Source organism: Panthera onca, chromosome E3 (assembly GCF_046562875.1).
Source record: "Panthera onca isolate mPanOnc1 chromosome E3, mPanOnc1 haplotype 2, whole genome shotgun sequence".
NCBI lineage: Eukaryota > Metazoa > Chordata > Mammalia > Carnivora > Felidae > Panthera > Panthera onca.
Genome location: NC_138354.1, coordinates 8,247,468 through 8,268,680, shown reverse-complemented (window position 1 = coordinate 8,268,680; position 21,213 = coordinate 8,247,468). Strand labels below are relative to the sequence as shown.

Here is a 21,213-nt window from a genome sequence, read left to right as displayed (position 1 = left end):
GGCGGAAAGCCACCGGCCCGGTGTGGTGCCGCACGGTGCCCCTGCCCTGAGCCAGCCGGCCTGGCTCATGCTCGCACTCCGGGAGGCCACGTGGGAGCCCTCGGGGACGTGAGATTCCGGTCTCCGTCCTGCGTGTCCTGCGTGTAAATCCACCACACTCTGTCCATGGGTTTCCGGTTACATGGGAAGGGGCCTCAGGCCTCATGTTACCACCACGCACTTCTCCATACTCTGCACAGGATGTCAAGGGGCCGGTGTGCTGGCTGGCCGGGGAAGCTGGAGCTCTCCCCTCCCCTTCCACCAGCCCAGGGCCGAGGGGCCGCGACTCTGTTAAAGGCGGGGCGGTGGTGGGGGAGGGAAGAGAGAACATTCTGGGCTCCCAGTGGCCCCCAGGCTGGCTTTAGTCAGTCACGTGGCATTGGAAGGAAAATGTCTGAACGGAGCCCCAACGGCAAATCGGGTACAGACTGAAGCCCACGCACCAGCGCTCCGGGCCGGGAGAACTGGGAACGGATGGCAAGGTTGGAGGCCACAGGGGCCTGTCTGGTCTGGAAAAGGACTGGGGAAACTGAGTCCCTTGAGCAAGAGAGAGCAGAGACACTGTACGACGGGGGAGGGCACTCAGCAGACCTACACGCAGGCACGAGGCTCGGGGTGAGGCTCCGAGGAGACACAGAAGCGGCTGTCTGAAAAAACGGAAGCACTCACCCAGGACATAAGGACCCAGGTACCTCTGGGTGGGGGCTGCGACCACAGCCTCTCTGGAGGCAGGGGGATCTGGGGAGACCCACCAGGCCATCCGGCCCCTGCCCACATTCCACCGTCAGCCTTGAGATGTCACCTCGGCGGTCGAGGGCTGGAGGCAAAGACTCAGCAAACCCTCTGCCACCTGCCAGGGAGGCTGGGGCTGGAAAAGCACCAGAAGCTACAGAATGAGGGTCTCCTGGGACTGAACCCCCTCGAGACCACCAGCACCCTCAGAGTCACCACTGTATCAGCTCTGCAGGTAGAAACGCTCCTCTGTGTGTGTCTGGTCCCAGCGAAGCTCCCGATGCAAGGGGAGAGGACCAGAAATGCAGGGGATCTAGAATGTTCCCTGGCATCCCCTGAGTCCCCTTTGCCCTCCCAATCCAAGCCGCCCTTGGGGTCATCAGGCCCTGCCCTGCCATCCCAGGAGCCGCCAGACCAGCCTCGTTGTTTCCAAGTTGGGGGGGGGGGGGGGGTGCAGATACAGACCACAGGGAGGCACTGCAGAAAGCGTGATGTCTCAAAACTGACAGGGTCAGGATCTCCCCCACAGCCCTCAAGTTCCTCCGAGAGGCCCGCCCCGACTTTTTGCTACCCCACTTTGGATGGTGAGAACGAACTGTCTGCTGTTCGGCTGGAACTTGCGTTCTCCTGTCCCGATCTACTTCTCCCCCCTGGACACTGGCAATAGATACCACTTCCTGAGCAGGGAGGGCGCGTTGTGCCTGTCTCCACCACACCCCTGCGAGGTAGCAGGCTTTGGCCTGTTTTGTAGGCATGAGAGCTAACGCTCAATGTTCCAACAACTTTCCAAGGGTCACCTGAAGCCGAAAGGAAGCAAAGGAATCGGGATTTGAACTCAGTTCTGCCCATCGACTGGATCACGAATTCTGCGACCTGTCATATGGAAGACAACACAAGGTACAGTCAAGTAGCAGCTAAGACCCTCACTGTGGAGGCTATGCCGGCCAGGCAGCCTCAGGGGTCAAGACTCAGGGTTCACCCTTAGCTGCTTCCGGGAAGCTTTGGGCTGGCAGCTCGCCTCTGTCAGCCCTTTCAGGGGGAACTGCCTCAGTGACGACAGTGTCTTCACCCGAGGTCATGACCCTTTCTGGGCAGCCACATCCAATCGTCAGCTAACTCAAGGCTATGAAGGCCCAACCACTTGGCCCTCGACTCTTCCTCTGGAACAAGGGTCACCCCACCTCAGAGCTCCCATGGGGTGGGCTGGGGCCTTCACTGCAGCCCCAAATCTCATGCTGCTCCATCCACCCTGTTTCCCTTCCCATAACGGGTCTTGACCCTCAACGTACCCCTAGTAGACCTCCCCCCACACATCTGCCTTCCAGAGCCTGCGTCCTGGGGAACCCAAACCTTGACAGCTCTCTGGCCTCCCCGGTTTCTGTATTCACATGATTTTGGCCACGTGGCCTGACTTGATCTCCTCAGGCCACGATGGGTGGGAGTGGGAGCTTTTCCCCACAAGCTCCCTTTCTGGAAAACACTGAGCTTAGGATCAGAATAGGAGCAGGCGTTAGCCCAGAAATGCCTGGTCCAATGAGCCCACCTCTGGCTTGTTGGTTGTGGGCTGTCCTTGACCTCTGAGAGGCTTGGACCCCTCTTTTCGGAAAAGGACTCCATTAAGGTCGTGGGTCTCAGAAGGATCTCAGAAAACTCACGAGCTTTGCAATCATCTCCTGAGGCACCACTCTGGCTCCTGCCGCCCCCTGTGAAATGCCCATGGGCAAAGAAGAAGCCGCCAAGGTAAGTGCTGAGAGCCCTCTGGATGTGCAGACAGCCCGGCAGCCGAATGATGTGCCTGTGACCTGGGCCAGTCCCCGAGCAAGCGCCTTCCAGAAAAAGAAGAGGCAGGTGACATCTGTGGATATTTACAGCCCCACACAGCATGATGGGAGGTGCGGAAAGACGCTTGTCTGGCAACAAAAACCCATCCCGACGGCTGGAACCACTCCAGGCTGGGACGGCGTGTCAGAGAGCCCAGAATCTCACCGGAGAGGCCGCGCTGTCTGCTGAAGCTGAGAACAAGCGCGGATGCTGAACGGAACAGGCCCTCAGCTCGTCCTCCCAACCAGGCTAAAGTTTACCAAAAATGCCGGGACGAGGCAGGTGTTAGAAGCGACTGAGGGGTCAGGCCCCGTGGAATGTTCTCTCCAGCTCAGCCAGCAATGACCATGGCACCTTCACTCGGCTTCTATCTCTCCCGTGGGCTCCAGCAGGGCCTGGCATAAAAGTCAACATTTCCCTAAGCCTCACTCACTCACCTATACCATGGGGACAATGGTACATCCACCGGCTGAACCTTACATCTCACACACATGATCTTCCAAAAAGCTTGGCCAAGAAAGGAAGCTCAAGACCGGGTGGTGACTGAAGGATGATGCAGATTCAACGAGATTGTTTTCTTAAAGATAAGACACGCCTGATGTGTTCATGTGCTGATGGGGAAGGAACCCGTGGGTGAGAGAGACGGACCATCCGAGAGAGAGAGAGAGAGAGAGAGAGAGAGAGAGAGAGAGAGGCTCCCAGCAGAGTGGAGTCCTGAGAGAGTGAGCCAAGTTGGATCCAGAGGGCCAGGCCTTGAGCTTGAGGAAGACCCCTCCCTAATGCTCACCTTCCATGAGTCCCACCGCAAATCAAACACACCTTAGCAAAGCCCTCATTTCACAGCACTGGGGTTATTTGCCTACTCCTCTGGCCCCTGCACACACACACACACCTGGGAGCTCCCCAAGTCCGCTTTCCAGCAGTGTGACCCAAGCATCTAGCACGCGGTGCCTGGAACCTTCCAGGTCCTCAGCTAATTTGAATACACGGCCCTACCTGCTTGCCCCTCCCTTCAATGGCAGCCATGGCAGGCAAGTCTCGGAAACACCATCAGATGCACTGAGAATCGTTTCCCTAAAATGCTGAGCTCTGCAGACCGGCCAGGAGGCAGCAGCCTTATCCCAAGAGAACGCCTCCCGGCTTTGAACGCTCAGCCATTCAAAACACAAACACGCTCACACACAGAGCTCAAGCCAGGGGTAAAATGTCAGCACCACCTTGGACTCAAATCAATCAGCTCGACGCTCGCATGCACTTGCTAAGCCACCTCGTCCCGGGCCTGCCCTTGCCCGTATGGAAGCACAGGGACTTCATTTCCTGTCCTGGCTAGGATTCCAGCTGAAACAAACAAAGCAAAACAAAAGGGAAAACTCCCCCTGCTTGCGTTAAACGTATCTCCTGATGGTCGAGTCTATCAACTTTATGGCAAACCTCCTCCACGACACCGCGTAAGATCTGGGCCCGAAAACGCCGGGAACCGGGCCGCTTAGGTATTTCGGAAAGAAGCCGCCCAAGAGTCCTGCTGACCTTGACCTGTTCCTTGGCGCTGGGAAAACTCTGAGTAGGATTTCCCAAGACCTCAAAGGTCCCGGTGGCTTACAGTGAAGAGCACTTCTGCAGGAACAGAAGACTCAGGTTCCAGTTCTGCGTCAGCCACTCCTCAGCTGGATGACCTTGGCCAAGACTCTTCACATCTCTGAGCCTCAGCTTCTGCATCTGTCGCAGTCTGTGTGGGCCGCTACAACCAAGTACCATATACCAGGGGGCTCATAAACGACAAGCATTTGCCTCTCGCTGTTCCAGAGGCTGGGAAGTCCAGTATCAAGGTGTCGGCAGATCTGGGGTTTAGTGAGGGCTAGTAGCTTCCTGGTTCGGTGCCTCCTCACGTGGTAGAAGGGGGAAGGATATTCTCTGCGGCCTCTTTTATGACCTAATCACCCCCAAAGGCCTCCTCTTAACGCTATCACATCGGGGAATAGGTTTCAACATACAAATTTGGGAGGGGAGACACCTACATTGTCTATATCAGCATCTATACCACAGAAAAATAGAACAGCACGACCAAAAGCCCTTTCTAAAGTATGAAGTACCAGGGCACCTGGGTGGCTCAGTTGGTTAAGTGTCCGACTCTTGATTTCAGCTCAGGTCATGATCTCATGGTTCATGGGTTTGAGCCCCACATCGGGCTCCGTGCTGACAGCTCAGAGCTTGGAACCTGCTTCGGATTCTGTGTCTCCCTCGCTGTCTGCCCCTCCTCCACTCACGCTCTATCTCTCTCTGTCTCAAAAATAAACAAACATTAAAAAACTAAATAAATCAAAATTAAAAAAAAATTAAAAAATCAAGTGTAGGGGTGCCTGGGTGGCTCAGTCAGTTAAGTGTCCAACTTTGGCTCAGGTCATGATCTCACAGCTCGTGAGCTGGAACCCCACATCGGGCTCTGTGCTGACAGCTCGGAGCCTGGAGCCTGCTTCACACTCTGTGTCTCCCTCCCTCTCTGAACCTCCCCTGCTCGTGCTTGGTCTCTCTCTGTCTCAACAATAAATAAACATTAAAAACAAAAAGCGTGAAATACCATTTCAAAGGTGAGAAATAATGATGTGATGATATGACGTTGACAAAGGTGATGAAGTCACCTCTGCTTCCAGCCAATTGAGCTAAGTGGAGGGATATCTCCTGGTGGAATGTAGGTTAAGGAACTACTTTTTAAATTAAATCTAGGGGTAAAGCAATGGTACTGTGTCCCGTGCTTAATGCTGACTCCTTTGATCATGTCCCAGATCATGTCCAGGTGCAGCATCAGTCAACAGCCCTGCCAGAATCCCAACTAAAGGGCAGGCACTATGCTGGCCAGCACAAGGAGACACAGATGGTGAAAATACTTTCTGCCCCCACACCCAGAATCTCTCAAGTCTGTCCGCAACAGTGTAATCAGCAACCTTTCCAGGGGCTAATTTGGCAGTATGATTCAAAGCCTTGACCTACGCCCCTCATGTATACCCAACAGTTCTGCACAGGGATTGGTCCTAAAGAAATTATTAAAGGTGTTGACACAGATTTAACTGAAAAGATGGTCACAAAGTTTCTGTTCTGGTTCTGATGGAGGAGCTTGTACCAGACTAACTACAGGTAAAGATTACAGGGCCTCGGGGTGCCTGGGGGGGCTCAGTCCGTTGAGCGTCTGACTCGGCTCAGGTCATGATTTCACGGTCCGTGGGTTCGAGACCTGAGTCAGGCTCTGTGCTAATGGCTCAGAGCCTGGAGCCTGCTTCAGATCCTGTGTCTCCCTCTCTCTCTGCCCCTCCTCTGCTCACGCTCTGTCTCTCTCAAAAATAAATAAACATTTAAAAAAAGATCATAAAGTCTAGATAATTTTTTAAACAATTATTTGAAAACCCTAGAGAGCAACAAAAGCCCAGCAGAAACCGAAGGAAGTCAACCATTGCAAAAAAGAAAACAGAACTTGCTACATTACATGGCTTTTCCCCCGAGGGAAAGATTCAGTTCAGGCGGTGTAGGGCGGCCGGAACCTAAGTCAAAACCTGCAGTTGTTTAGGCTTAAGGCTGCCAGAGGACCTGGAAAGTGAAGGAAGAAATCTAATAAGAAACAAGCTAATAGAGCAGAGAGCCCCAAACTCTGTGTACGAACTCCCCTGAAGTCCTTGGCTGACCCCTGAATTGTGCATGTGGGGGTAGGGGAGATTCCAAGGAGCTGAGCAGAAAACAACAGTGGGAAGGTTACAAAAGCTGAGCAGAGATATCAGCCTCTGCCCAAGAGAAGGGCGATGATTTAGCGTTTGTGTCTCTCCACGTTTGGAGCTTGAATATCTCCACCTAGGGCTTGCCTGTGAAACCACAGAAAGGCCAAACCTGAGGAGTAAAAACTATATTTCAGGTCTAAGGGATTTACATACCCACCCAACGAAGTGTAAAAACCGAGGCCTCCCAAATTTAAAGTAATTTCACTGCTTGCTAGAACAAAAATCAACATTCTTCAAGGACACCGGAATCGCCACCACATATCATTCAAACTGTCCAATATATAAGCAAAAGTTATTAACACGGAAAGAATGACAGGGGCAGTTGAGACCCAAGTCCAAGGGAAAGTGTCAATATAAACAAATCCTAAAATGACCCAGGTTTGGAAATAGAAGACAAATGACTTCAAAAGTAGTTATTATATAGAAATTCCATTTCATAAAATAAATTATGATCATAATAAGTGAATAATAGATGGAGAAATCTTATCAGGGGACTATAAACCACACAGACACAGAAATGGACATTCTAGAACTGAAAAAGACAGTGTCTGAAATGGATTTAACAGAAGATTGCGGACATCAGAAGAGTCAATGAACTTGAGAACAGATCAATAGAAACTATCTAGACTGGGGGTGTCTGGGTGGCTCAGTCTGTTGAGCACCCAACACTTGATTTTGGCTCAGGTCATGATCTCACATTTGTGGAACTGAGCCCTGCACTGGATTAAGATTCTCTTAGGATTCTCTGTCTCCCTCTCCCTCTGCGCCTCCGATGTTTGTACGTGTTCTCTCTTTCTCTCAAATAAATAAATAAATAAATAAAAATAATAAGACATTATCTAGACTGAAGAAGAGGGAAAAAACAAAGTCTCAGTGACAATATCAAGAAATCTAACATCTGAGAAATCCCCAGAGGAGAAGAGAAAATGGGGGAAAAAAATACTTCAAAAAATAATGAACAAAATGTTCCTGATTTGGTTAAAACAACACACACACACACACACACACACACACACACACACACACACCTCATTGGCTTATAGATCCAAGATGCTCAAAGAAGCCCAAACAGAATTAAGAAAATCTTACCTGATAACATCATAGTCAGACTGCTAAAAGACAAGGATAAAGAAAAATCTTAAAAACAACCAGAGGGGGGAAAAAGACACATTCCAGAAAAGAAACAACAAAATGAATACAACAGATGTCTCACCAGAAACAATGGATGCGAAAAGACAATGGAATAACCAGTCTGTTTAAAGCACTGAAAGAAAAAAATCATCGACCCAGAATTATGAACTCAATGAAAATATTATTCAACCACTGAAGTATTGGAGATGATGTGAAGAAATTGTAACCCTTGTACAACGGAATGGGAACATCAAATGGGAGAGCCACTATGAAAAAAGTTTTGCCATTCCTAGCAAGTTTAACACAGAATTACCATATGACTCAGAAATACCAATCCTAAGTATATATCAAAAAGAATCGAAAACAGGTGTTCAAACAGAACTGGTACATGAATGTTCACAGCAGCCTGATTCACAACAGCCAAAAGGTGGAAACAGCCCAAATGTCCATCAACTGATGAATGAATAAACACAATGTGGTCTATCCATATAATGGAATATTATTCATTATTTGGATATAGCCCACAATTTGGATGAAGCTTCAAAGCATTATGCTAAGTAAAAGAAGTCAGACTCAAAAGGCCACATATTGCATGATTCTATTTATATGAAATATCCAGAACAGGGAAATCAATAGAGACAGAAGGCAGATTTGTGGTTGCCAAGGGCTAAAGGAAGAGGGGAATGACGAATGACTGCTTAAGAGGTATAGGGTTTCCCTTTGGAGGGATAAAAAAGTTCTGGAACTAGATAGTGGTGATGGTTGTAAAACCCTGTGAACATACTTAAAATCACTGAATTAATTATATGCTTTAAAATGGCTAAAATGGTAAATTTTATGTTCTGTGTATTTTGCCAGTCAATTAAATCATTGATTATTAAAAATAAATTAAGGCAAAATAGGTATCGAAAAAACATATTTAAGTAGAGAGAATTCACGACAAGCAGACCTGCAATACAAGAAATACTGAAAGAACTTCCTGGGGCTGAGGAAAAGGGATACCAGATGGAACCTCAGAGCTCTAGGAGAAACAAAGATCACCAGAAATGATAACTTAGGATAAACAGAAGATTTTTTTCCTCCCTTCACCTGTTAAAAAGATAACCTGTTTGGGGCATCTGGGGGGCTCAGTCAGTTAAGCGTCTGACTTCAGCTCACGTCACGATCTCACGGTTCGTGAGTTCGAGTCCCGAGTCAGGCTCTGTGCTGACAGCTCAGAGCCTGGAGCCTGCTTCAGATTCTGTGTCTCCCTCTCTCTCTGCTCCTCCATCCCCCCTCTCCCCTAAATAAATAAACATTAAAAAAAAAAACAAACAGAACACCTGGATAGCTCTATGTCTATTAAAGAAAACAAATTTGTTATCAAAACCTTCCCTACAAAGAAACTGACAGGTCCACATGTAATGTAAATGTTGAATTCTATTCACCATTTAAGGAAAAAGTAGTATCAGCTTCACAAGAAAATGCTTTTAGAAAATACAGGAGGAGGGGAAATGTCCCAATTCTTTTTACGAGAACAGCATAATCCTCATAACCAAAGCACTGACAGACATTATAAGGAAAGAAAATTACAGAGAAGTATCAAATACAGGAATGTAAAAATGAATAGTGCATCCAAATATGGTGGATCCCAGTAATAATAACATTATTCCCAAGAACAAAGGGTTGATTTAGTATTCCAAGTCAATGTAGTTTGCCACATCAACAAAATAAAGGAATTTAAAAAACGATCACCCCAGTATAGACGAAGAAAAAGCATTTGACAAGATTCAGCACCTCTTCCTGATGAATAGTCTCAACAAAGTAAGACTAAAAGTGACTATTCTCATCTGATACATGGCATATATGAAAAAATCTACTGTGGCCAGCATACTTCATACTGAAATGGAGAACTTACCCCACGGTGATCAGAAACAAGGCAACTATATCTGTTCTCACCACTTCTGTTTAACATCTTACCAGAAGTTCTAGCCAGTCCAATAAAGCAAGAAAAATAAAACAAAATGCATTAATATTTGAAAGGAAGAAGCAAACATATCTTTATCCACAAAGGACATAATAGATTACACAGAAGACCCAAAGAAATCCATAAATAAGCTATAGAACTAATAAGTGAATTTAGCCTGGTTTTTAGATACCAAGTCAATATTAAAAATCAAATATATTTCTATATATTAGCAGGAAAACAATTACGAAATGAAAATTTAAACAGCAATCCCATTTTTCTTTAGAAAGAAAGACAGTGTGAGCAAGGCAGAGGGGCACAGGAAAAAGAGAGAGAATCTTAAGCAGGCCCCATGCTCAGTGTGGAGCCCAATGCATGACCTGAGCCAAAATAAAGAGTTGAGCATTACACCAAGTGAGCCACTCAGGTGCCCCTAAAGCAATCCCATTTTTTTTTAAAAAAGCACAAAAAATACAAAATACTTAGAAATAAACTTAATGAGCAACAAGCAATACCTCTACTCTACAAGCTGAAAATTAAAGACCTAAATAAATGAAAATCTATACCATGTTCATGAATGAGGAGACTCATTATTAAGGTACCCCTTCTCCCCAAGTTGGTCTATAAATTCATCACAATCCTACTCTCCATCACAACAAACACTTTTTTTTTTGTAGATATTGGTAGGTTGTGTGAAGTTTTTATGGAGATGCAAAGGAACTAGAGTGGTCAAAGCAGTCTTTAAAAAGAAGAAATTACAACTATGTTCCATTTCATTCCCACTACAACAGCTACAATCAAAAAAGACTAACACATCAAATATTGGCAAGAATGTGGAGCAGCTGGAACACGCTTTGCTTATGGGACTGTGAAATATTAAAACCTCTTTGGAAAACCATTTGGCTATTTCTTAGGAAGTCAAACAACCTAATTAAAAATGAGCAAAAGTCCTGAACAGACAGTTCACGAAAGAAACTATAAGAATGGCTGGTAAGTACATCAGATAGACATACAAAAAGATGCTCAACATCACTAGTCAACAGAGAAGTGCAAACTACAATCACAACAAGAGACCATTTCAGACGCATTAGAATGGCTAAAATTAAAAAGGCTGACAGCACCAAATGTTGGCAACAATGTGGAGCAACTGGAAGTGGTGGGAAACAGTCCGGCTCTTTCCTATAAAGCTAAATGTACAACACCGCTTTGCAATTCCACTTGCAGGGATTTACCCAAGGGAAATAAAGACATATATCCACAGAAAGATATTACAAGAATGTTCACAGAAGTGTCATTCTTAAAGCCAAAAACTAGAAACAACCCAAAGATCTATCCACAGGACAATACATAAATAAAATTGTGGTTATTTATACAGTAGGATAATACCCAGCAATACAAATGAATTAACTGATACACATATCACAATACGAATGAATCGCAAAATGTAAATTTTATCTCAGAAAAAAAAAAAGATGTTTACAGTAATGTTAGCAATAATTTAAAACTTGGGAGCAGCTTCAGTATCTTGTAGTAGGGGTTCAGTTAAGAAAGTATATACCCAAATTTTACAGCCACTAATAATATTGCTGCAGAAAGCTATCTATCGACACGGATAAACATTCATGGTAACTTATGTGAAAAAGAAAGTTATCGAAAGCGTCCAACTGACATGAAAGCACAGGAAAAAAGGTCTGAAGGCTTTTCACCAAAGTGAGGTTCAAGGTTACCTTGAGAGGCATGATTCTGGGTATTTTTATCTTGTCTACACTGAACGTGTGCTTGCTTTTGTAATAAGGAAAAAACATTTCCAGATATATACCTATTATAGTTACAGACACTTAGACATGTCTAATTCTCCTTAGCTGTGTTCTCTAAAGTCACCATGGTTCTGAATGAGCAAATGTTGAACCATTGCTCCTATAGGGCAAATACGGGGTTAGGTCTCTCCCAGCGTCTGGTCACCACACTTTGGTCAACTTGTTTTACATGTGCTGGGAGAACTTAACGGCTGTCTGCACCTCACCTGGCAGCTCTGGGTGTGACCCCTCCTGGTCCCTGTCCCATGGGTGTCCTCCCTTTGAGGATCTGAATCTGTACCTTTCGCGGTAATAAACCACAAGCTGTGAAGGCAAGAGCTCTTCGGCTCTGTATGAGTTCTCCCAGTGGATTATCAGACCTAAGGGTGGTCTGGGCCCCCTCCCCCGTCGCATCTATATCAGTTTCTCGAATCCCCTTTTGAATCCCTTTTGCTGTTCTGCTGGTTACCTTAATGAGTTCTGTCACACACATGCTCGTGTTCTATCTGCGTGAGATTGCGAACTCAGATGTTCTGAGGCTTACGCTTCGTTTACTAGTTCATCCCTTTAGTAAGGAGAACACAAAAAGAGGTGAAAAACGTACATGCTTAGGCAGTGCAGTGGTTTCCAGGAGAGGGAGGAAGGGGCCCTATTCGGGCTCAGTTACCCTTAGAAGAAACACACAGTCTGCAGGGTGGTGAGCAGCAGTTGGGGGAGGCAGACATGAAAACACACGGTTACAGTCAGCTAAGGCAACGATGGGGGCCAGGGGGGCATCGGGGGCTCTGGGAGTTTAGAGAAGGGCCCGAAGCATTCCCAATGCTGAGCAAAGGCCTCTAAAGATGAGCAGAGAGAGGGGCCCTTCTCTGTATGAGCCCAACGTTGCTCGTTTTATTGGTCACTGAAAACTCAGTTAGTTACTTCAGGGTAAATCAATCACGTCCCTAGAAACCCCTGCCTGCCCGGCTCCTTGCAGAATCCAGACAGCATGACTGCTCTGTTCAGTGGGAGGGACCAGGTGTCTCTCCCCATGGCCGTGGCACTGACAAGAGAAGTAAATCCAGATCCTGGCTCTGAGGGCCTCCGACTCAACCAGGCACCTGATGTGAACCGTGGTCTTTCACATCAAGTATGCGCGGTCCAGCCACCCCCAATTTCACCTCGGGGAGCCTGGTCTCCCCCCACCGCTCGGCCCCCTCCTGCTCCTCTCCAAGGAAAGACCCACAGCAGCTCTATGCCCCACCCCCAAGTGTGGGCCAGCTCCCCTCCCAGGATCAGGTGCCTTGTAAGTCAGGAAGGGCGGTACCACTGGACCCTTTTTGCCTCCCGGCCCCCTCCCGCAGCTCCGCTTTGGGCCACAGGCCCCCTGAAGCATCGTCATCATTATTACTCCTGCTACTTCTGTTACGTTATTATTTACAACCCAAAGAATTTTAGGCAGTTTACAGTGAGAGCATGTTCCTAACATATTATAACTTACCATAACTTCATTATCACCTAACTTATAAAAGCATATATGTAAAACAAAAAATCAGTAAGTTGGATGATAAAAAAAAATGACAGAAAATAATTTTATCAGAAAGTCAATGTCGTAGAAAGCCACCGTTCCCAAATGCAAAACTGGCCCCTGAGCCTCCAGACCGACCAGCTAGCGTGGGAACGAGGTGGGCTGCGAACCTGTTGGTTGGGCAGAACCCACCTTCCTTGGCCATGAGCGCGGTGGGGATTTGCTGTCATCCCTCCCCGACCCACCTGAGTGCTGCCATCTGGCCCCCTCGGGTTGCAGAGGCAGGCTGGGACCCGGTCCAGGGGCTCGGAAGGAAGGCCCCAGCTCGGGCCCTCTCCTCCCACCCTCCCTCGGGAGCGGGGACAGAAGGGCAGGACAATCAGTTCACCGGCCACCAGGTCAGTTTGCCTCATTCTACAACAGACGTGGCTCCAAGGCTGGTGAACTCTCAGCTGCACCTGCTCAGAGACCCGGTGGCCAGCCCTGCCCACCCCCCACCCACCAGAGCAGAAGAAAGAGGCGGCAAATCGAATCCCCTCCCCCAGGCTATAGGGCTCAGAATTCGCCTCCATCCTGCACCCGACTGGGGCACACAGGGACCCCGCCTCGGTGCCCACCGGCAGAACTCCACGGCCCGGCCCACCCAGTGCCCCTCCCCTAGCCGTTTGGCCTGGACTCCCCCCACCCCCCCTTCACACACACACCCTGGCAGACTCACCCTCATCACAGTTGCTCCCGGTGAAGCCAGGACAGCATCTCCACTCCAGCACCGTCACCGTGCGGTAGGACACTTTGTATGTGGGTCTGATCAGAGTCCTGTAACTAACACAAGGGCAGCATCAGGAGAGTGTGAGCGCCTGTCCACCCCCGCCCCCCAGCCCCAGCCCCAGGGCTCTGGGAGCCACCTGGGTAGTGGAGTCCATCATCCCAGCTCTGTGCCCACTGGCTGTGTGGCCCCGGGTAAGTGACCACCCCTCTCTGTGCTGGGTGCATTATAAAGTCCCTCCTCAGCTCTGCCTTCCTGCAGGTCTCCAAGCGTGGCCACCTAGGGTGGGAAAATGTCAGCCATGGACTGAGCTGCGTTCCCACAACTCATATGTTGAAGCCCTGCCCACCCTGCCATATGACTGTATTTGCATATAAGGTCTTTAGGAGGTAATTAGTTAAATGAGGTCGTTAGGATGGGGCCCTAATTCCTTAGAACTGGTGGCCTTAGGAGAAGAGGAAGACAGAGAGAGATCTCTGTGCTCACACTCAGGAAAGGCCATGTGAGGACACAGCGAGAAGGTGGCCATCTGAGAAAACACATTTCTGTTGTTGAAACCACCCAGCCCGTGATATTTTGCTGCGGCGGCCCGAGCTAAGACACGGACCAAGATCATGAATAAGGGAAAGAAAAATATCAGAACGTGCATGACTTCTAACCACCCCGAAGTTACTGAATTCCAACACTCTTTCCCAGTCATTTCTTCAGTTGATTCATCCAATGAATACGTATGAATACATAGGAGCGCCAACTACACGGAATCCTGTGGTCACCGACTGATAAAACTGAGTCCCATCCTCGAGAAAATCACAGCCTAGCGGATGATAGAGACACGTGAACGAAAACTCGCAATCCGATTGTGGGACCCTCGCAGCCCTAGAAAACTCCCACAAAGTGCGGTGGGTCCCACAGTAAAACTTCACACTCCTGCAGTCGTGAACTTTTTCTTGCAAGTAAGCTTGATACTATTTTGCAAAACTCTGAGACATAAAAGAGACCACCAAACCACAACGAGCTATATCACCTTGAGCGCGCCCAGAGGTGAGAATGGCTGTCTTCAAAAAGACAAGAAACGGGCGCCTGGGTGGCTCAGTGACTCTTGGTTTCGGCTCAGGTCATGATCTCACGATTTGTGGGCTCGAGCCCCGCGACAGGCTCTGCGCTGACAGTGCAAAGCCTGCTTGGGGTTCTTTCTCTCTCCCTCTCTCTGCCGCTCCCCTGCTCACGCCCTCTCCCTCTCTCCCTCTCAAAATAAATAAATAAACTTAAATAATAATAATAAAAAAAAAAGACAAGAAACAACAAGTGTTGGCGAGGATGTGGAGAAGGGGGAGCCCTCATGCATCCCCTCATGTGGGGATGTAAATTGGTGCAGCCACCGTGGAAATTGGTGTGGCAGCTGACAGCTCCTCTAAAAATTGAAAATACAACTCCCATGTGATCCAGCACTTCCACTTCTGGGGATTTATTCCAAGGAAAATAAAAACACGAATTCGAGAAGCTACCTGCACCCACGTGTCCACTGCAGCATGAGGTACAACAGCCAACACAGGGCAACAGCCTAAGCGTCCATCGATAGAGGAACAGCTAATAAAATGTGGTGCATATATGTACAAATGGAATATCAGCCATAAAAAGGAAGGAAATCTTGCCATTTGCGGCAACAGGGATGAACCTTGTGGACGTTATGCTAAGTGAAATACATCAGAGAAAGACAAATACTGTACGATTTCACTTATATGTGGAATATAAGAAAAATTAAAAAACAAGGTCATATGTACAGAGTACAGACACAATTGCCCGAGTTGGGGCAGGGGAGGGGGGAGCGAAATGGATGGAGGGGGTCAAAAGGTAGAAACTTCCAGTCATAAAATTAACAAGTCTTGGGATGTAATGTACAGCAGGGTGACTATAGTTAATAACACTGAGTAGAATATGGGAAAGTCGCTAAGAGAGTAGATCTTCAAGTTCCCATCCATCTTGGGGTGGAGGGGCATGTGGGTGGTTCGGTCAGTTAAGCATCTGACTCTTGATTTCAGCTCAGGTCACGATCTCACAGTTTGTGGGATCGAGCCCCACGTCGGGCTCTGCACTGACGGTGTGGAGCCCGCTTGGGATTCTCTCTCCTTCTCGCTCTCCGCCCTACCCTGCCTCTCTCCGGTGTGTCCACTCTCTCTCTCTCAAAACGAATGAGCAAACTTAAAAAAAGGACTAGAAAAATAATTTTTGTAACTGTGTGTGGTGACAGATGTTAGCTAGAATTATCGTGGTGATCATTTGGCAACATATTCAAATATCAAGTCAAATACTATACGTCTGAAACTAACATAATGTTACCACATACACAGACACACACACAACATAGGACCCAATTTCACAAGGGGATAAATTTGGCTTGACTACTCGATTTCCATGCATCATTATAACTTTGCTGCTCGATCTCATTCGCACAACTTCCTCTTGAAAACAGAGCTACGTGAGTTCACAAAATCCGGATCTGCTGACACCGAGCAACTTAATCGGTGAATGGGAAAATTATGAATTAATTGGTAGCAGCAGGCGTGACGTTTCGAGATGCCCTGTTGACAGGAAAACACACGAGTCACGTCTCAAATTTCAGAAACCCTGCACTAAATCTGAACAATCCTGTTACACTAATTTCTCTTTAAAAAAAAAAATTTCTTCTCGCTCATGTTTCATGAACGTTCTGGCAAACCAGCTTCCCCCTGGAGGTGGAAGGGGGGGCGGTGAGGCTGTGTGCAGCCAGGGGCAGGAAACTTCGAATGAGGGGCCAGGGGTCTGCATGCTGGGACCAGGACAGCAGACCCAGACCTTTGGACTCAAAACTGCCTCCCGGAAACACTGCCACAGGGCGGCGGGGGTGGAGGTGGGGGCAGGGGGTCTGTAGGTTCTGTAGGTTGTAATAAACACACACACTTACGTACACACCCTCTCACGTGCTCTCGCACTCACACATGCTCACATGCACGTGCACTCCCGTGCTTTCACACCCTCAACACTCCCACCGCCTTCCTGCTGCAGATCTCCCAGCTTGAAGCGAGGCCCAGCCAGGAGAGGGAGGAAGCTTTAATTTAGATAAAAGATGACAGTTTTTATTTTTTATTTATTTATTTTTTAATTTTTTTTTTTTCAACGTTTTTTTTTTATTTATTTTTGGGACAGAGAGAGACAGAGCATGAACGGGGGAGGGGCAGAGAGAGAAGGAGACACAGAATCGGAAAGAGGCTCCAGGCTCCGAGCTGTCAGCCCAGAGCCTGACGCGGGGCTCGAACTCACGGACCGCGAGATCGTGACCTGGCTGAAGTCGGACGCTTAACCGACTGCGCCACCCAGGCGCCCCAAAAGATGACAGTTTTTAAATCAATTCCTGGAACGAGACTGGTGCTCCTGCTGAGAGGGACCAGCAAAGCTATGGAACCCACCCCCCCCCCCCGACTCCCCGGGGCAGACGTGCAAGGCAGGAAAAGGGTCGAGTTACTTGCTGCTCGCATCCAGCCAAGCGCAGCGGATGCCACGAACGGGGTGCCTCCTATAACCTCGGCGCCATGGGGTAGATGGAGCCCTGGGCGGCGGGGACACAAGACCCGGGCTTCGGGCTCTGCCCCAACTCTTGATATGGAGTTGCACACGTTACTCATGAGGACTCCATGGAGACCAGGATGAGGGGCGTGAGGCTTTCTGGGAGGGTGCGTATGCAAGGCGCCCAGAGCAGGAGGGGTGCATAGATGCTGGCTTTGCAAAGTGCAGATCTGACCTCGTTCCTCCTGGCCCACGCCCTTCGGCCGTCCCCACTGCGGTCAGGGAGTCGGCCTGCTTAGCCACGAGCGCTGGCCCTTGCCCTGCGGTGTGTATACACACAATGGAATATCATTCCACCCTCCAGCCTGTGAGCCATCCAAATGCACCAAGCATCCCTCAGTCCACGCCTCAAATGACCATGATGATAACACAAGAATAAATCTCGTAAGAGCTCTGAGTGTTCGCCACGCTCCAGTCACTGTTCCGAGTGTTTTACATTCGCCAGCTCATAACAATCTCAACGGGTGGATACTGTTACTAATCCTAATTTACAGATGAGGAAACTGAGGCACAGAGAAATTAAGTAACTTTCTCAAGGTCACGCTGCTGCAAGGTAGCAGAAACTACAATTTGTGTTCGTTCGAGGGAACATTTTTCCTCCCTGCACAAGATCCTGATCTCGGGCTCTGAACTAGAGGGAACGCTCCCGCTCCAGAGAGGGTGTCTTTCTGCCCTCGGTTCTGTGGGCCATGGGCTGGCCTGTCCCCCACTCCGGGACCAGAAGGAACCAGAAGGAACCAGACGGCCTGTGAAGTCCAGGAGCACCAGTAGGTGGCGCTGCTTCACCAGCCCTCAGGTCTCACCTGACCGCCCTAGGCAGCAGGAGTGTTCACAGCCTGGGCACAGGCTGGGCTAGCCCCACCCCCCCGCCCAGCCCTTCCACTGAGGTCCACTCTGCAAACCCAGTGATCTTTCTAAAACGCAGATCCAATTTCGTGACTGCCCTCTCTCAAAACCTCCCATGGCTCCCACAGACTAAGCTCTTTAGGTCAGTAAAGAAGACGCTCCTACCTTCTATGCTCCCTTCCTCCTGCCTGCCACCATCAGCCAGGGCTCCTACCACCGCTGCACAACCCACTCTTCCTGCCTCTGGGCCTTTGCACGTGCAGGCCCCTCTGTCTACCTGCCCTTCCTCCTTTACTCTGCCTGAGATAAATTCCCAAGAGCCTTCAGGGTATGACTCAAATGTCCTGTCCTCCTCTGTGAAGCACCCCCGCTCCTGGCCAGCGTCCACAGGCTCCCACCTGAGCCCCCCCCACAGCAATTTGCACAGAGACTGGTTTGAACCCGACACTCATCCGTGAACTCAGCAGGTACATGCCAAGAGCCTGCCATGTGCCAGACAATGGGAATGCAAGCACGGGTCCTCTCTGCCACATCAGCACACACGCGATGACGTTATACGTTATATAACGTATAAGCACGGGCAGCGCTAAGTGCTTTGAAGCGAAGCGGGGAGTTCATGCCTCACATTGGAATGGAATGTTTTTATTAAAGTACAATTTACATGCAGTAAAATACATAAATCTAGTGTTTAGCTTAATACTATTTATTTATTTATTTGAGAGAGAGAGAGCAAGCAGGGGAGAGGGGCAGAGGGAGAGAGAGAATCTTAAGCAGACTCCATGCCCCGTGTGGAGCCCAACGCGGAGCTCGATCCCATGACCCTGGGATCACGACCTGAGCGGAATCAAGAGTCAGACGCTTAACCGACTGAGTCCCCCAGGTGCCCCCCTATATCTTTTGTCTTACTGATAGTAGCCATCTTAACAGGTGTGAGGTGATAATCGCATTGTGGCTTTGATTTGCATTTCCTCTTATCAGTTATTTATTTTATTTTTCCTTTTTTCTTTTTTTTTTTTTTTGTTTATTTTTGAGGAGGGCGGGGGGGGAAGGGGCAGAGAGAGGGAGACCCAGAATCCGAAGCAGGCTCCAGGCTCTGAGCTGTCAGCCCAGAGCCCGATGCGGGGCTCGAACTCACCAACCATGAGATCACAACCTGATCTGAAGTCGGACACCCAACCGACTGAGCTACCCAGGCGCCCCCTATCAGTTACTTATTGATGTGACTATAGAAGATGAAGCAGATGAGGCTGTATTGGGGAGGGCTTCATAGACGGGAGGGGCAACTGATACCCAGGAATAGCTTCACGACCATTAGTATAATTGAAAACAGTAGCTGTATTAGGCTCTCCAGAGCAGCTGAACCACTGGCCTACATGGAGACGTACAGAAAGAGATTTATTTATAGGAGTTGGCTCACGCAACGATGGAGGCTGAGCGGTCCCATAATCTGCCATCTGCAAGCTGGAGGCCCAGCAAAGCCTGTGGCGTGGCTCCCAGGGAGGCCCAGGGGGCCGAGGGTGTAAGTCCTAGTTCGAGTCCCGAGACCCAAGGACCAGGAGTGCTGATGTCCAAGGGTGCGAGTGGATGGATGCCTCCAGAAGAGAGTAAATGGGCCCTTCCTCTGTCTTTGTGTTCTGTCCAGGCCTTCAACGGATTGGATGACGCTCACCCCCATGGGGGAGGGCAGATTTTCTCTACTCAGCCTACCAGTCCAATGCTGATCTTCTCTGCTCCATAACCTTGATCTTGGGCTTCCCAAACTCAAGGACTGTCTATTAAATAAATGCCCCAACTTGCACGCTCTCTTGCTCTCTCCCTCTCTCAAAATAAATAAACTTTAAAAAAAAATACTCTATCTCTCCCTCTGCCCCTCTCCCCCTCTCGCTCTCTCCCTCTTTCTCTCTCCTAAAAAACAGAAAAAGACAAGATACTAAGTGTTGATAAGGATGTGGGGAAGAGGGACCTCTCGTGCACTGTTGGTGGGAATGTAAATTGGTGCAGCCACTGTGGAAAAGCATTTGGAGGTCCCTCAGATTATTAAAAATAGAATTATCATGTGACCCAGCAATCCCCCTTCTGGGTATTTATCCAAAGGAAATCGGATCAGTATCTCGAAGAGGTTTCTGCATCCCCATTGTCCACTGCACAATAACCAGGACGTAGAAACAACTGGAGTGTCCATGAACAGATGAATGGATAAAGAAATTAGACACACACACACACACACACACACACACACACGCACGATAGAATATTATTCAGCCACAAAAAAGGAGGAAATGCCGTATGTGACAACCTGGATGAGCCTGGAGGACATTATGCTAAGTGAAAAAAGCCAGACACAGAAAGACAAAAAAGAATGATCTCGTATACGGAACAACATCATCAAAAGAGTGGAATTCAGGGGCGGCTGGGGGGCTCAGTTGTTAAGCATGGGGCTTCAGCTCAGGGCACGATCCCACGGCTCATGGGTTGGAGCCCCGTGTCAGGCTCTATGCTGACAGCTCAGAGCCAGGAGCCTGCTTCGGATTCTGTGTCTCTCTCTGCCCCTCCCCCGCTCACACTCTGTCCCTCTCACTGTCTCTCAAAAATAAATAAGCATGACAAAAAGTGTTTTAATAAAAGTTAAAAATAAATTTTTAAAAAGGGTGGAATTCATAGTAACAGAACAGAATGGTGGTTAGCAGAGGCTAGGAGGTGGGGGAAAGAGGAAGAGATTGATAAAAGGGTACAAACTTTTAGTTATAAGACAAATAAGTCTTAGAAACCTAATAAACAATGTGACAACTGTCACATTGGGACAGTTGCCTCTGTGAGGTAAGGGGGCAACTATACCTTCTGCTGCTGTTTGAAGACTGTTCCCAAGGGGCAGAGACACCTCCCGCCCTGCTCCCATCCCTCACCCCAGGGAGCAATCCCTTTCAAATCAGATCAGCCCCCAGGCCGCCCCCACAATCAGACAAACAGCAATAATCCCAGCGTTTACAGACTTCGCTGAACCTCTTGAGGTCGGTCTCACTCGGGGACGCCTGCGCTCCTGGAGAGAACCTGGCGACCCTAGGGCTCCCCAGAAGAGGCTGCACCCCTGCACAGGGCTCACCCCACCATCCAGGTGGTGGTGGCAGGCCTGTTCCTTGGAGGCGATGTGACGACCCAAGGATGAGGTCCTGGGCGGGGGCCACGTGGACCCGGGAGCAACCCCCACCACCAGGGCTTTAACGACTCCCGGATGGATGCGGGAGGAAGAGAAACCAGATTGGCCTCTGGGG

General features: G+C 48.9%; 1 protein-coding gene across 3 annotated transcripts in view; it reads right to left on the bottom strand.

The window, feature by feature from the left end:
* COL26A1 (collagen type XXVI alpha 1 chain) overlaps nt 1–21,213 on the bottom strand; it is a 196,138-nt gene that overhangs the window by 77,211 nt on the left and 97,714 nt on the right. For 2 of the 3 annotated variants that reach the window (XM_078439961.2, XM_078439959.2), the window contains one exon: nt 13,451–13,554. In XM_078439961.2, coding sequence (XP_078296087.1) covers nt 13,451–13,554 — 104 coding nt within the window. The remainder of the gene's footprint in view (nt 1–13,450; nt 13,555–21,213) is intronic. The other variant, XM_078439960.2, reaches the window with a different exon arrangement.